At 45.8% G+C, this 14,713-nt stretch overlaps 1 protein-coding gene across 1 annotated transcript in view; it reads right to left on the reverse strand.

Annotated features, from left to right (window-relative positions):
* PCNX1 (pecanex 1) overlaps positions 1 to 2,030 on the reverse strand; it is an 82,893-nt gene extending 80,863 nt beyond the window's left edge. Inside the window, exon 1 of the mRNA XM_081839062.1 lies at positions 1,760 to 2,030. Coding sequence (XP_081695188.1) covers positions 1,760 to 1,912 — 153 coding nt within the window. The 5' untranslated portion in view covers positions 1,913 to 2,030. The remainder of the gene's footprint in view (positions 1 to 1,759) is intronic.
* Positions 2,031 to 14,713: the final 12,683 nt, after the last annotated feature.

The following is a 14,713-nucleotide window of genomic DNA, read 5'->3' on the forward strand; positions in this document are numbered from 1 at the left end:
AATTTACCAGGAATGAAATGTGATCAGTGTCTGGTTGCCACAGCAACACCACACTGACAAAAAATTATTCTCATGCATAGTAGGCAAAATAAAGTCATCGATGGAAGTGGGGGTGAAATAATATCACTATATGAATGCCCTAGCTAGAGGTGCCCATTTCCCCATTCTACTCCACAACACTCAGTTAATTATTTTGGATCCTGAAAGCTATATTGCCAAAAGTGGCACCAGAATGTTAGTGTCATTATGTCAGCAGGCAAGCATTTAGAAAAAAAGATTCTCAGAAACATCCTGCATACTAGAAACATACATCATGGAGGCAGGTGCCTTAAGGTAGAATAAAGGGACAAAGGAGCTGGGCCAGGACTGAGCAGCAGAGTCTCAAACTCTGCACTTGTCAAATTTATTGCACATCCATGGATTTGACAGACATTGTACAGATAGCCTACAAGCTAATATGACTGGACCCAAGTTAATAGTATTTTAATATGTATATAATATCAAATGGCAAGAGAATTTGATTCACTGCTATCCCACATAATTAATCCCATGTATTAACTCACAGTATACATGGGGAAGGGAAACTGTGGCCCTCCAGATATTGCTCAAGTATGATTCCCATCATCCCTGACCAGTGGCTAAGAGTTGCAATCCAAAAACATCTGAAAAGTTATGGCTCCAAATTTAAACCATACTAGCAGAAAGTGCCGTAGTTTTTCAGAATTGTGTGCAATCTTTGTCCTATCCCAATAGTTAAGTGCTGACCCTCCACATTAGAAGAAAGACAAGTGTTCCTATACTTGTTATTACCAGGACAACATTCCACCAAAGGCATACATAAATGCATTCTATACTTCAGCCTTTTAACTCACATTTATACAAGTTAAACTTAGCAACAGACATCAGCACAACCAAAGATAAAAAGAGTAGCCAGGGCCTGAACCTTCGGGTATTTATCAGAACTCCAGCTGTGGTATTCTCTGTGCAAGAGAGAACATCTTCTACCCGACCTCACAGATATATTTTGCAACATTAGCAGCAACATTTCCCTTCCAGCTGTTTCTGTACTTTTAGGGACCACAACGATAACAATCACAGCAAAGATGTGCAATGGTGTGATTTATGCACAGGCCTTTCTCTGCTGCTGCGTGCAGGGCAGTGTACACATGTTGAGAAGCTGCAGCCAGTAGAGGATTCAGAGGGCACAAGACACACAGCAAGAGGATCCCACGTGTAGAACTGCCACCCACGACTATTTACACAAGAGACGGAGCATCACCTCCACACTTACACAAAGCAGTTTTTGTGCATAAATTCTGTTGCGTATGAAGCGGCCCCAAACCAGCCGATCAACCCTTACAGTATATTAAAACCAAAACCAAAAAAGGGGAAGAAACCACCAAAGAGCCATTACACCCGACGGGCCAGATGTCACATTTCCATTACTCATTTTCTGTTTACGTTTTTAAGTGGCAGGAGAAGCAGCCTCCCCGTTCGGCCGATTTCACATTTCCAGGCGCGCCAGATGCAAGCGCTTCATCTGAACGGACTGGCAGCGGTACCTGTGGAACAGAACCAACCTCCGCCTGGGAGGAAAAGCCTCGGAAATAAAGTGGAAACGCGGGGTGAAGGGGAGAGAGCGGCTGAGGGGGTCGGGCGGCAGCTAGCCGGCGCAGTCCGGCTGGGAAGGGAGAGCCCCCCCCCCCCTTGAAGGGAAGAGGCAGGGACCGAGGAGAGTTAGGCCGGGCCCCTCACTCACCATGTACAGCGTGAAGGGGAAGCCGAGCAGGAAGAGCCACAGGTAGAGGTGCAGCGCGTTGACCCCGGCGCCCTGGTGCGGGTCCTGGTACCAGCCGCCGCTCAGAGCCGCCCACACCCCCTGGCGCAGAATCTGCAGCACCTGGGAGCCCATGGCGCCCTGGCCCGGGTCCCGCCAGGCCCGAGCCCCCGCTCGCTCTATCCGCCCTGCGAGCCCGGCCACAACTGCCCGCCGCTTCCACAGCCCGAGCCTCGCGACAGCCACAGGAGCCGCCACCCCCTCCTCCGCCTTCTCCTCCTCCCCCCACCCCCCGCCAACGCCGCCGCCATCTTACGTCCGGGCCCCGGGGTCGCGCGCGCGCGCGCGCACCCGCCGCTCGGCTGCCCATGGACCAGCGGCCCTTGCGGCGCTCGCGGCCAGGCCGCAGACAACCCCCCTCCCCCCCCCCCTGCGCGCGTTTAGCTGGCTCTGCCTCTCCCGAGGAGCCGCCGAGGCGAAGAGCGGCGCCCCGGCGGCTCAGCGCGTTCTCTAGCTCGCCCCCAAGCGAAGCAGGCGAGCGGCTGGAGGGACCCCCCTCCTCCACCACCACCAGCTCGGCAACGGCGTGTTTCCCGGGCTGCGTTGGGAATGCAGCAAAGCACCCAGAAGCGCAGGCATTACAGACGTCGCTCCTTTCGGCCCTGGGTTGGCAGCTCGGAGCCCGCGTCGTATTTTCCCCGCGTTTCAGTTGTTGTTGGCCCCGATGCAAAGCACTGGTGACGGGCTGAAGCTGGGGAAGCTTTCAGCCGTGAGACGACAGAAGTTCCTGCCAGAAAAAGGCCGCCAAGCGAATACCTCCCAGAGGAATGTCTTTTTTATTTTTTCAAATAAAACGAAACAATGATTTGAGTTTCGGCCATTTTTTTGTTTTCAATTATTTTGCCGCTTTGCCCCAAAGTTGGGGTCGAAATACGGAAGACACACACCCGGCTGCGATCCTAACCACATCTATTCCGCAACAAGTCCTGTTGAATCCAATGAGAGTTACTCAGGAGTAAGAGGTGTTAGGATTGCAGCTGTGTTTCCCGGAGACACAGCCACCCACCTCGCATGGGCCGCTGAAACGGGTCTTTTGATCCGTGCAACCGCAGAGTTTTAGCTGCCAACGCTGGAACAAACATTGAGGGTTGTAGTGTGATGGGCAAAACTGCATTCATAGCTGTCAACTTTTCCCTTTTCTTGCGAGGAATCCTATTCGGAATAAGTGAATTTCCCTTTAAAAGGGGGGGGGGGGAGTTGACAGCTATGACTGCATTTTCATAGTCACTCCTTAGTTGAAGCAGATCCAGAAGCTGGGAGATGTGAGGCTGCAATGCCAACAGAGACGGTTGGGATTGCAGCCCCAGATCTCCCCCGAGGCTACATCCCCTGTTGATTTTACACCTGTGCAGAAAGTGACCCTTGCAGAGGCACCCCACTTCCCCAGGCCCCCAAAGGGGGATGTTTCCGAAGCCTGCAGAATATTTTTTTGAAGACTAACATGGGTTTCCACTCGGAACTGGATTCATCAGACTAGAAGGAATGAACTACAGGTATGTTATATTTTCAGAGAGCGGCTGCAGACGCCCGAAGCCTCCCTCCCTCATCTCGCGAGGTTGCGTGCTCCTGCGAGAACACAGGGAAGCGTCTCTGCTGCCATGGCGACAGGGCATCCCTCCGTACACTTGCTCCTGGTTGTCCCGCTGAAAAGTCCGGCCGCTGAGCTGCTTCTGTTCCCAGCAGTGACTGATGAGCGCCCGCTCCGCCTTTCGAAACTTCCTTCGGAGCGGTGAGCCACCCCGGACGATGGTCTGTCTGTCTTCCAGCCTCGGGCATCTGCTTGCCACATTCCTATGTATCTCAATTACTTTTTTCCCTTTTTTCTTTTTGCAGGGATGAGGCACCTGTGGCCCTGTACCTGTGCGTGGACTCCAAATCCCATCTGCCCCAGCCAGCCAGTCTGGATGATGAGAGTTGTAGTCCATTTTGTGACAAGGGGTGCTTACTCTTGTACCTTAGGTTACAGATGCTTCAGGCTACAGACTCCGCTAACCCAGAAATAGCACCTCGGGTTAAGAACTCTGCTTCAGGATGAGAACAGAAATTGTGTGCCAGCAGCGCATCGGCAGTGGGAGGCCCCAGTGGCTAAAGTGGTGCTTCAGGTTAAGAACAGTTTCAGGTTAAGAATGGACCTCCAGAACAAATTAAGTTCTTAACCCAAGGTACCACTGTATAGTCCTTTAATCAAGGATCACCATGCTGGGAGGATGTAGGGACAATATCGTACAAACGGCAGCTTGATGCAAACAGGATTTATTATTAACTTTCTATACTGCCCTTCGTCCAAGGATCACAGGGCGGTTTGCATTATAAAAAGACATAGTAACAAACAAAATGATAACACTCCCTGCCCCAGCACATTTTAAAAGGCTATAGATTGCCTAATTAGCCAAAGGCCTGTGAGGAGAGGAGTGTTTTTGCCTGGTGCAAATGATAACTGGACAGAGTTTCCTGTTACAGAAGTAATTGTGAGTGTTGGGACAGTGTACCCATGGGCAAAAGCTCAGGTAAGGGAATACCCTCCGTAGACCAACTCAAGTGCATTATTCCTATAAGGAAGCATGTTTGCAACAAAGATCAGTAGTTTCTGTGAGTTGCTCTGGCACCTCTGCTAACAGCCTGAATCCATCTTTAGTCCCTTCTGCTCCTTACTTCTTGGAGGAAGAGCTTTGAACCTAGACCGCATCACCAAGTTCAAGAGCCATAAATCATTCATTTGCATTTCTTTTAAGCGTATGTCACTTTGGCAAGCTTTGTGGGTGGGCGAGCAATGAGGTGGATAATTGCCGCAGGCGTCTCACCTGTAAGGAGCCCCAGCCACCTTAACAGCTGATGCACTTCAGCTGGGGGATAATGTAATTGATGCAAGTGATAATACTGCTAATAATACTTAGAGAGTGTGTGTGTGTGTGTGTTCGTTGCGCGTACTCCACATAAATTATATTGTAATTACTACAATAGCCCAGTAAGGTAGGTCAGTATTATTATCTCCATATTGCAAATGACAAGCTGAGGAGCAGAGAAAGTGGTTTGCCTAAGGGCAGCTGCTGAGTTTTCATGCAAGAGGGGATACTCAGACTACTAAATTCCTTGTTCATTGCTCAGCCTCTTAGTCACTACACTCACTGTTTGTTACATGAGTTATAATTTCCATATAGGAGAGACAGGGACACCCCCCCCCCAAATGCAGGACGTACTTGTGGGCACTGGTATGGTAAGACAACCAAGGCCCAGCCCATGGTTTCAAATAGGATGGGAAACAGCCTTATTAGAAAAACTAGCCAATAAACTGAAAATGACATGGGGACAAATAGGAGGAGATGCCTTCACCCCAGTATGGCTCCCCTTTATCACATACACAGCCCAACAAGACGACAAGAATCCATCAACAGCATACGAATCATCATCGTAGACTTTTATTGCGCTAGCCATAGACCATGGCATCATTCAGAAAAATAACAAAAGGAAAAACAGCAATAACCATAAAAATCATCAGGCACCACACATACAATATAAACCATGGTCACAACTACTAAGATGGTTTGTTGCATAAAACAGAATAGCAGAAGATTCTATAGTAAAATGTGCCAAATTATATATCTGAATCCTCTTTGCAGTTGACCGCTATTTTATCTAGTTCTTTCCTCCTGATCTTCTTAGCTGCCAATGCATAGAGTGCTACTTTATAAGTTACAAAGTCATCAGTATCACCCAGCAGCCATTTCACCCTTTCCACCCTATTCAAGTGAGTTCCATTCGGAAACAGGGGTTTTATGAATCGGTCTCTTGGGTCTATATATAACGGGCACAGCAATAAATAGTGGCACAGGTCCTCCACACAGGGTTGCCCACACAGACAAAGTCTATCTTCATAATGTACTTTGCCGTAGCGTCCATCCAACACTGCCGAGGGCATCAATTGGAATCGTAATTCTGTGAAAGCGGATCAATATGGCTAACCTGATCCAAAAACACCCACTCACACATGAAAACAAAGTTCACCACAGCCAATTACAAACAAACAGCCACACCCTAGGCCAACCCCAACTTCTCTCACAACCAAAGAAACACAAGCAAATAGTAAAGAGTGACGCTGACACAAAACCACACACACACACACACACTAAGTAGAATAGAAGCAACCCTAACCCCACTCACCATGCTCCCCTCCACCTCTTTCCCCCTTTTCTTCCTAATGTAACACTAATGTCTCAACAAATGAAACTGTTCTGTAGAAAATGTAACTTGAAAAAAAGAGACATTGCACATACTTTTGTAAACCAAGAAATCTAATAAAAAATATGTTTTTAAAAAAACAGGGCTCAGCCCTACCAAGTAAAATTCTTTTTGTCCCCCTTCCCGCAAAAGATCTCAAAGCTGTACTCTTATCCCACACATCCTTCTGTAATCCATTTTAACTGAGAGGGGCTATTTTTGTCAGTTTCCCATGCTCTGGCCTATCAGCTCTCTGCACCACTCAGCCAATCTCAATCCAAGAGTATTGCTGTAGCCAGGATGTCCCACCCATCTGTCTCCAGGCAGAAAAACTATGTGATCTTTTTTTTTTATTATCTTATCATAGCTACTGGCTCTTAGCTCTGGTTGAGCAGTTTCCCCCTCCCTCCTGATTTTGCGCTGACAATCCAGCCATGGATTCTAACCTTACCAAGTCTGTTACTAGGTAGACCCAGGAGCCAATTTGACATGTGTTCTGAGGAAGCTCAGAACTGTTTCCTTAGAAGACCACACCTATGCAGCCAGCCTCAAGAGTGTTTGTTCCCTGCCTGCTTCTTTTTCCTCACTGCCTTTCTGAATGAGTGACCCCCACTGGACACACTGCAAGTGTCTTGTTTGTAAAATCAAATGGTGGTTTTTTTTACTAAGACAATTTGCTTGTATGAATGGGGATATTTGGAGGACTTACATTGTGTGTTTTGAAAATGTGTTTACTAATCCTGAAGCAGCAAAACTTTATGCTGGGATGCATTTATTTTAATTTTTTTTGACCAGTAGTGGCAGTTGTGGAATCATCCTACTAAAAAAAAACAGAGACCATATTGGTGAAAAAGGTGCAGCCTGTGCATACTAACGTCATTTATTTCTGAAGCTCATAATTCCTAATAAAGAGAAGGAAAATGTACTGACATTAAGGCAATTACATCTTTTTTTTAAGGCAGCTGCACCAGAAGATCTGGAGACCTAATTTGAAATTCCTCCTCACTGTCACAGGCTTATTAGGCAGTATTGGGCATATTACTCTAAAGAGGTAGCCCGTTAATTGTGCTTACAGCAGGGGTGGGGGGGAACAGTGCTTTAAAGGCTGACAAATGTATTGTTGCATGCCACCTGAATCTTTGAGCTGTCCAAGATTCCAGGGGTTCCAAGCACTTACTCGGGGTCCGGTTTCCTTGGAATGAGGGGCAGTGGAGACTGTGATATACGGTTTATTTCCATGTATATACACCTGAGCCAACAGTGGAGGGGCTCACAGCATTAACACCTCAGAAAGTCTTGCCACAGCCTTGGATTCAAGTAGTAATCAAGCATGGCTCTCACTCTCAGACTTCTGCCACCTTCTAGCCCAGTTCTCTTATACACTGGTCTGGCCTTTGTCTTTCTCACCACGACCCAGTAATTGGGGCTACTACCAATAAGCTATTCTGGCTACTTTAACAATAGAATCCCCCCCCCAACTCACAACAGTATTACAGTTGGGTTAAGAATTTAATTCGTTCTGGAGGTGCGTTCTTAACCTGAAACTGTTCTTAACCTGAAGCACCACTTTAGCTAATGGGGCCTCCCGCTGCCGCCGCACCGCTGGAGCACGATTTCTGTTCTCATCCTGAAGCAAAGTTCTTAACCCGAGGTACTATTTCTGGGTTAGCGGAGTCTGTAACCTGAAGCGTATGTAACCTGAAGCGTCTGTAACCTGAGGTACCACTGTATTACATATGTTTTCATTGATTTCCAAGAATGATGGAGCTGATGAAGTGGACTGTAGCCCAGTAAATCTTATGCCACAATTCATTTGTCTTCAAGGTTCTGCTGCTGTTCTTTTTTATTTTATTTTTGTGTGTGGAAAATGCACTATGATTTACTTTACAGGATACTGGTGAGGGTAAAAGTGTCCACAGTATCTATAATGTATACATCTTTTTAAAAATGCGGGGGGGGGGGCAGGGGGAAGCAAACCAGAACAACTAACCATACCCTGTGGTCTCATGGCTATACCCCCTTGGTTTCTTAGCAGCCCTGCCAGGTTCAATATATGCCAGCCACTACTGTGTGTATGTAACTGTGTTTTGATGAGCTAGAAATAAATGGATGTGGACTATACCACCTTAATACTGTTTCTAGATCTAGGGTAACAGAGTTTTGGGGTGCAAGACCATCCACAACTGCTAGAGTTAGAGAATGTTAGAAATTAATAAATTGTAGAATTTATTTAGATAATATTTGGGAGGGAAGATGCTAGACATTAGATTTATGCATGCAAAACCAGGAAATTCCTGGGCAGAAGAGCCATCAAGGTGTAATTACTGGACGATGGTCAGTCATTGAGCCTCTAGCAGCACAGCGCTGAGTAAATAGCAGAGTTGGGATGGCAAGGTTATAGGAGGCATGAAAATGTGCCCTTTTGAAATTTAGAGGTTGGGAAAGAAGGAGGGGAACGAGATGAGCTGCTGTGAAGGCCAGCACCATCTTGGTGGGCTGACTGAAGGCAGACTGGGAGAGAGGCACAGAGATGTCTGGGAATTCAATGCTAGGCTGCTTTGAAGGATGGACTCTTCTTGAGTTGCGAATGCTGTGACATCTCTCTCCATTGAAAGCTTCTGGTGTAAATAAATCATATTTCAAAGACACTGCAGACTCCACCATGCCTCATTTCCCCCAGAGTTCCAAGACCCCTTGGAATCTCATGCACCGCTTGGCAAAGATTGGGGTGGCCAGTAACAATACAAGGATGAAGGGGAAATGTGGAACCCAAAGTGGAAATACATGTTGATCCAGCACACTGAAAAACAGTTTGGATGAGCACTGGCGGAACTCACTGCAGGGCTGAACAGATCAGAATGTCATGTTGCTATGCTTCCAGGAGGGCAAAGGATTAGCCCTTTATGCAGCTACCTGTCAACTGTTTTCTTTCCTCTACATGTCTTCACACACAGAGTTTCAGTCTTCTACTGGGTTAATTGAGGTCCTTTAAGACTAGAATAGCCAATTAATGAAAACTCCTGCTGGTTAGAAGATTTCTACTTCCACTGAGAACAATAGTCAAAAATGAATTCTGAAAGGTTACTGGAAATGTCATGTTGTGTTGTCATCTTCTTGAAAGCAAAGTTTAGGAAAAGACAGATTGGGCAAGCAACAAGCCTGTGACTACTCAGTATGCAACATCCACAGAGGAATAGCTTACAAGTCCATGATTTATGAGTAAGGGGCTTAATCCAGCAAATAACATTTTTACATTTCCACCCTTCTCTGTGAGGGGAAGTTAATTGCTGTGTGAGCAGTTGTCATAAAGCTTGAGGAATATTACTAATGATCCACTGGATCCCTGGCTTGTTTTCTTTTCAGATAAGACTGAAATAATGCTGGTAACATTAGGGCATTGTGTGTAGAACATAAAAAGAAACATAAAAGAATTCATAATGTAACTATAAATTTATTTCATTATTCCATCTAAACTGAAATATATGACTAGACCTATGCAGAAAATACTGTTATGTGATTATTTTGCTATCAAAAGACTATGTCTTAACTAGAATGGGGTGAAATAAATTCCCCAATACAGTCTATCAGTAGTTAGAACCATGCAGAAGGTAAAAGGGATAACAGACTATGTTGGACTTTAGTTGCTAGGCAAACATAAAACTCACGTTTATGGCGGGGGGAGCTTAGAAGAGTCATATAATTGCATAGCAACCTTTAATTAACAGTGCAAACAATTTCAGCTGGTATTTTCATATTAAAAAAGACAGCAGGCAAATGCCAACTGCTCATTTACAATAACTGAAAAATAACTGTTACGACTATTAGACTACCACTTTATTGTTGTAGTCCAATGTTTATTATCCTGAGCAGTAAGTTAATCCACTTACATTCTATTTTTAAAATGGAATATAATTTTCAAATATCCTCTTCTCTCAGGCAGTAGTTTCTCATTTTTAAAATAGATAATTGTGTAAAGTTGGTGACTTATAGTTTGGCTCCAGACTTATACCATGCTTAAGAAGGATTAGATCTGCTGCAAAATATAAGCATTTATTTGAAGTTCATAAGCCTTGGATAGCATGCATAAGCCCAGGGATCCATATTAGGCTCCTTGAGAGTCTCCAGAGCAGATGACTTCCATACAGCATACAAATCACTGAACTGTCTCCAGGATTAGGGTGTCTCTTAAAAGGACAAAGGAACTTATCCGCCAGTGTTGGGTGCTGGATCCCACAGCAACAGCCCCTTCTCGCATTCAATTTACATTTCAATGCATGCACCAAGGAATGAGTAATTTGTGATTGAAGAGACATGTTAATCATGGTTATTAATTTCTTTTTTTTAAAAAAAAAAATAATATTTATTAACATTTTAAAGACTGCAAAAGAAAGACAAAGAATTAAACAAAACAAAACAATACAATACAAAAACAAAAACACCACACAACACCAACCCCCAAACATTAAATTAACAAAACCAAACAAACACAATTTAAAACACATCTAATAAGTTCAGTATCTTAACTTTCATTTACTTGTTTCAACGACCTCCTCACACCTCCCTTTTTGTACAGTGGTGCCTCGCAAGACGAAATTAATCCGTTCCGCGAGTCTCTTCGTCTAGCGTTTTTTTTGTCTTGCGAAGCAAGCCCATTGACGGCTTAGCGGATTAGCGCTATTAGCGGCTTAGCAGCTTTTAGCTGCTTAGCGGATCAGCTGATAAGTGGCTTAGCAACTTAGCAAAAGGGGGGGGGAGGGAAAAAACCCCACAGGAACCCCACAGGAACTCGCAAGACTTTTTCGTCTTGCAAAGCAAGCCCATAGGGAAATTCGTTTTGCCCTCACAGTTTTAATCTCTTCTTGACCCAAGTCCCGGTCCCAAAAGTCATCAAATTCCTGTGTAAGGAAATCTGTCAAACTTTCCTTCTCCAGTTCAGGTAGGGCTCTGATCCTCGAAATCTGATTTTCTTTAAATTCAATCATAGCAGGCATCAACTTATGGTCATCAAATTGCATCTGTAAGGCTGGGACTCTCTCTCTCTCCAATTGTGTTACTTTAGGTTCAACAGCAATAACTTTCTCCCTAGCCTTCTCCGCAGTTTGCCATGTCAAAGTAGATTCCTGTGTCAGTTTCTGAATAGTTTCTATATTGGTGTTCACTTTTTGTCCCAAATTGTCAATTTTGGTAGTTACCACATCCACCTTTTTGTGAAGCTGTTCCAGTGAGTCACTTATCTTACATAATACAACCACTAAGGCCTCTTCTGTCAACATTCTTAACCGATTCAAGGTCCCCAGAATCTCACAGGTTTTTTATCTTGCAGCTGGAAATTCTCCCAGCTCAACTCTTGTGACAGTTTCAAAAGCTTCCTCTAGAGGGAAACAGTTCCTCTAGAGGGAAACAGTTTCTATTTGTATTAGTCCTTTTAAACTCAATTCAAACAATAAAGTTAGTTTCAATTTTCTGTTACTTTTACTCCTTTTTAAACGCAGACGGAGACCATGGAAACAATGTATTCCTCTTATTTAACTAACTGTCAGTGAACGTTCTAATCATGGTCAGTCCTGTTGGCAGCCCGTTTCCAGGATCGGAGCGGTGGTATATTAACTCTGTTCGCTCTCTCCTGCAGGTATACTCAGTCCAAAACTTTCCCCCCTCTTCTCCTGCCACCAAGGGGGGTTTAGTATTTTTTACTGATGGAAATTTAGTCCTTTACAATAGGCTTTCCGAGACTTCAGCTTGCATCCCCATTGCTTCAATCTATTTACAAAAGGGGAAGGTGGACTTCCTGTTTTAGACCTCCCCGTTTCAGCACCAAATTAAGACGTTTAAAAATCCAATTCTCCGCTCTACTCACGGGTAGTTGCTTTAAGATCAAATTGTCCACAGGAAAAAGTCAGCGCTCTCCGGCAACAGCTATGCGGCTTCACTCCATGGAAGAAGCAGTCAATTCGAAGCACCGCGCCGCTCACCCCACGTCGCTCCGGATCCCCAAAACCGGGTTTCCCCACGAGTAGGGTGCCAGCCGAATCCCACGTTCACAGGCTTCACCCGCCTGTGATTTCTAGTGGGCCAGACCTGGATTCCTACGAAGCAAATTCCTCCCGATCAGAGGAATTCCGCCATTACCAGAGGTGCTAACCCGGAAGTCCCATGGTTATTAATTTCAGTGTGTCCACTCTGAATAAAGGTAAGTGGAACACAACCAGTGCAGAATTGTCAGAGGAGGAGTGGTGGAGACCGCCCCCTCCTCCTGCACTTTCCAGAGAAGAGGGAGACAGTATAGATCAGGCATAGGCAAACTCAGCCCGCCAGATGTTTTGGGACTACAACTCCCATGATCCCTAGCTAGCAGGACCAGTGGTCAGGGATGATGGGAATTGTAGTCTCAAAAAATCTGGAGGGCCGAGTTTGCCTATGCCTGGTATAGATTTACAACAGTGGTTTGCAGAAGGTCACAGTTCAGAGGCTACAGAGGGGAGAAGCTGGGAAATATTGGGAGAGGAAAGGAGGAAGAGAAAGCACCAAGGGAGAGACAGCTGACAGACTCAGTGTCATTGGAAAGCATGGTACAACAATAAGTAACCAAACCCCTGTGCTGCAAAGAGAACATCAGCAATGTCTAGGCAACACGTGGTGGGAGGATATGGAATTGCTTCATAAACCCATCTTATTTCGAATGAGTGTATGTAAATGAAAATATCAAATGCTGTGGAACAGTGCTCATGTAATAATGAGCAGTGACTACATTATTACATGAGCACTGTTCCATTACATGAGCAATGTTCATTCGAAATAAGACGAAGAATTCTACGAAACAGTAGTCAATATCCGGAATCACTGTTCAGTGTTGGACATTATATTTGCTGAATACACAAAGCTTCACAGCTTGTCTTTCATCATACAAAGTCTGGTACTTCGCTTCATTTAAAGATTTTCAGAGACTTTGAGACTAAAGATTTAATTTTGGACTTGTTAAAGTTTGAAGGAATTCTATAAAAGATTGTCTATTGCGAATGTACATGGTCATCGTGTTGCCTAGACATTGCTGACGATGCTGTCATTGGAAAGCATGCCAGACCTCCCTGTCTCCCAGGCAGCAGTGGAGCAAGCTGATAGGGCACCTGGGGTGGGGCCAGCCGCCTGTGGGGATGGGGCAAGCTGGGGCAGGACGCTCCGTGGTGCGCCTGAGGAGTCTCCCTGCCTCCTCCCACTCAGCCGCCCTACAGCTGAGGGGAAGGTGGCAAGCAGACTGTTTGGGGCAGCACGGAGCCTGCGGGCACCCAGGCCACCACATCACTCCCAGGAGAGACATGTAGCTCAGGGGTGCTGCAGGCCCTGCGGTGAGTGCTGCTCGCCATTTTGTCACACACCCCTCAATGGTGACACCCAGGGAGGGCCATCCCCACCGCCCCCTTCCTCCACCCCTGCTCCCAGGTCCTGGCATGCATTGAGAGTAGGAGAACAGGAAGCTCAGAGGCAGAAAACACCGATCAGCCAATGTAGGGATGACGTATAATAGGAGAGACAGAAGGGGGTGGGACTTTACTCGGAGCAATGCCATCATCTGAGACAGCATTTCTACATCTGTCTCTGTGAGTACTGAATAAAATATCTTGGTAAGAGCTTCTTGTCCATTACTGGCAGTCTGCCGTGAGGGTGGGGAATCAGATTCCACGAAGACTGACAAGAATAATGCTTCCATATTTGAGGTGCTATGCCTCTGAATGCCACTTGTCAAGAATCACCAGTGGGGACTTCCGGGTTAGCGCGAACGGCTAATGGCGGATTCCCTCCGAGCTCCGGAGGGAATCGGCTCTGCTGAAGACGGGTCTTGCCGTGCCGGCGACACGGGGACCCTCAGAAACCGCAGGCGCGGAAGCCTGCGGACTTGGTGACTCGGTGGGCACCTTAAGCGCCCTCCCCGACCCACGAAGAGCCTTTTTAAAGGCTACGGAGAGGGTACGGAGAGTGGCGTGGTGCTGAGAGTAGACCGCTACTTCAGTAGAGCGAAGCTGCAAGCCATGGCCGGAGAGCGCTGACTTTCTTCCCAAAATTTGGACTGGATAACAAAGGACCCGTGAGTAGTGGAATTTGGACTTTAAAAAATTTTTATCCTTTGAATTCGGCACGATCGGGGGATGTGTTAAAGGGAAGTCCGCACTCCCTCTACTTATAGACGATTTAAAGCAAGGAACGGAGAATTAAGGCGGAATGAATACTGTTTTGATGATTTAAAAGTTTTTCACAAATTTGTTAGAAGAAGATTTCGTGTTGGAGAGAAAGGGAGGAACTTTGGAACTTTGTGTGTAATCCACCCCAAAACCCGGGAGTGTCCTGTTTGGGTGCCGGAGGAAGAAGTGAAAGGAGTTTGACAGCTGTCAAAGAAGCTGTCAAACGGGCGGACAAAGTAAAGAATTTTGTTATTTAACAACTCTCTGAATTAAAGGTGATACATTTGAACTGAGGCGATTGGAAACAAAGTAGTGATTATAACAAAGTAACAGATTATTGGAAAAGGACTACTAAATAACTGAAAGCCCCCTAGGGGGAATTAGTGACATTACAATGGCTGCAGAGGGAAAATTACTGGCGGAGATAGAAAAAATGTTCTTTCTCGTGGGAATCCTGCAAGAGCAGAGTATGGCTCTGAGCAAAGTA

This window comes from Podarcis erhardii (assembly GCF_964252035.2).
Source record: "Podarcis erhardii genome assembly, chromosome: 1".
NCBI classification, from domain to species: Eukaryota; Metazoa; Chordata; class Lepidosauria; order Squamata; family Lacertidae; genus Podarcis; species Podarcis erhardii.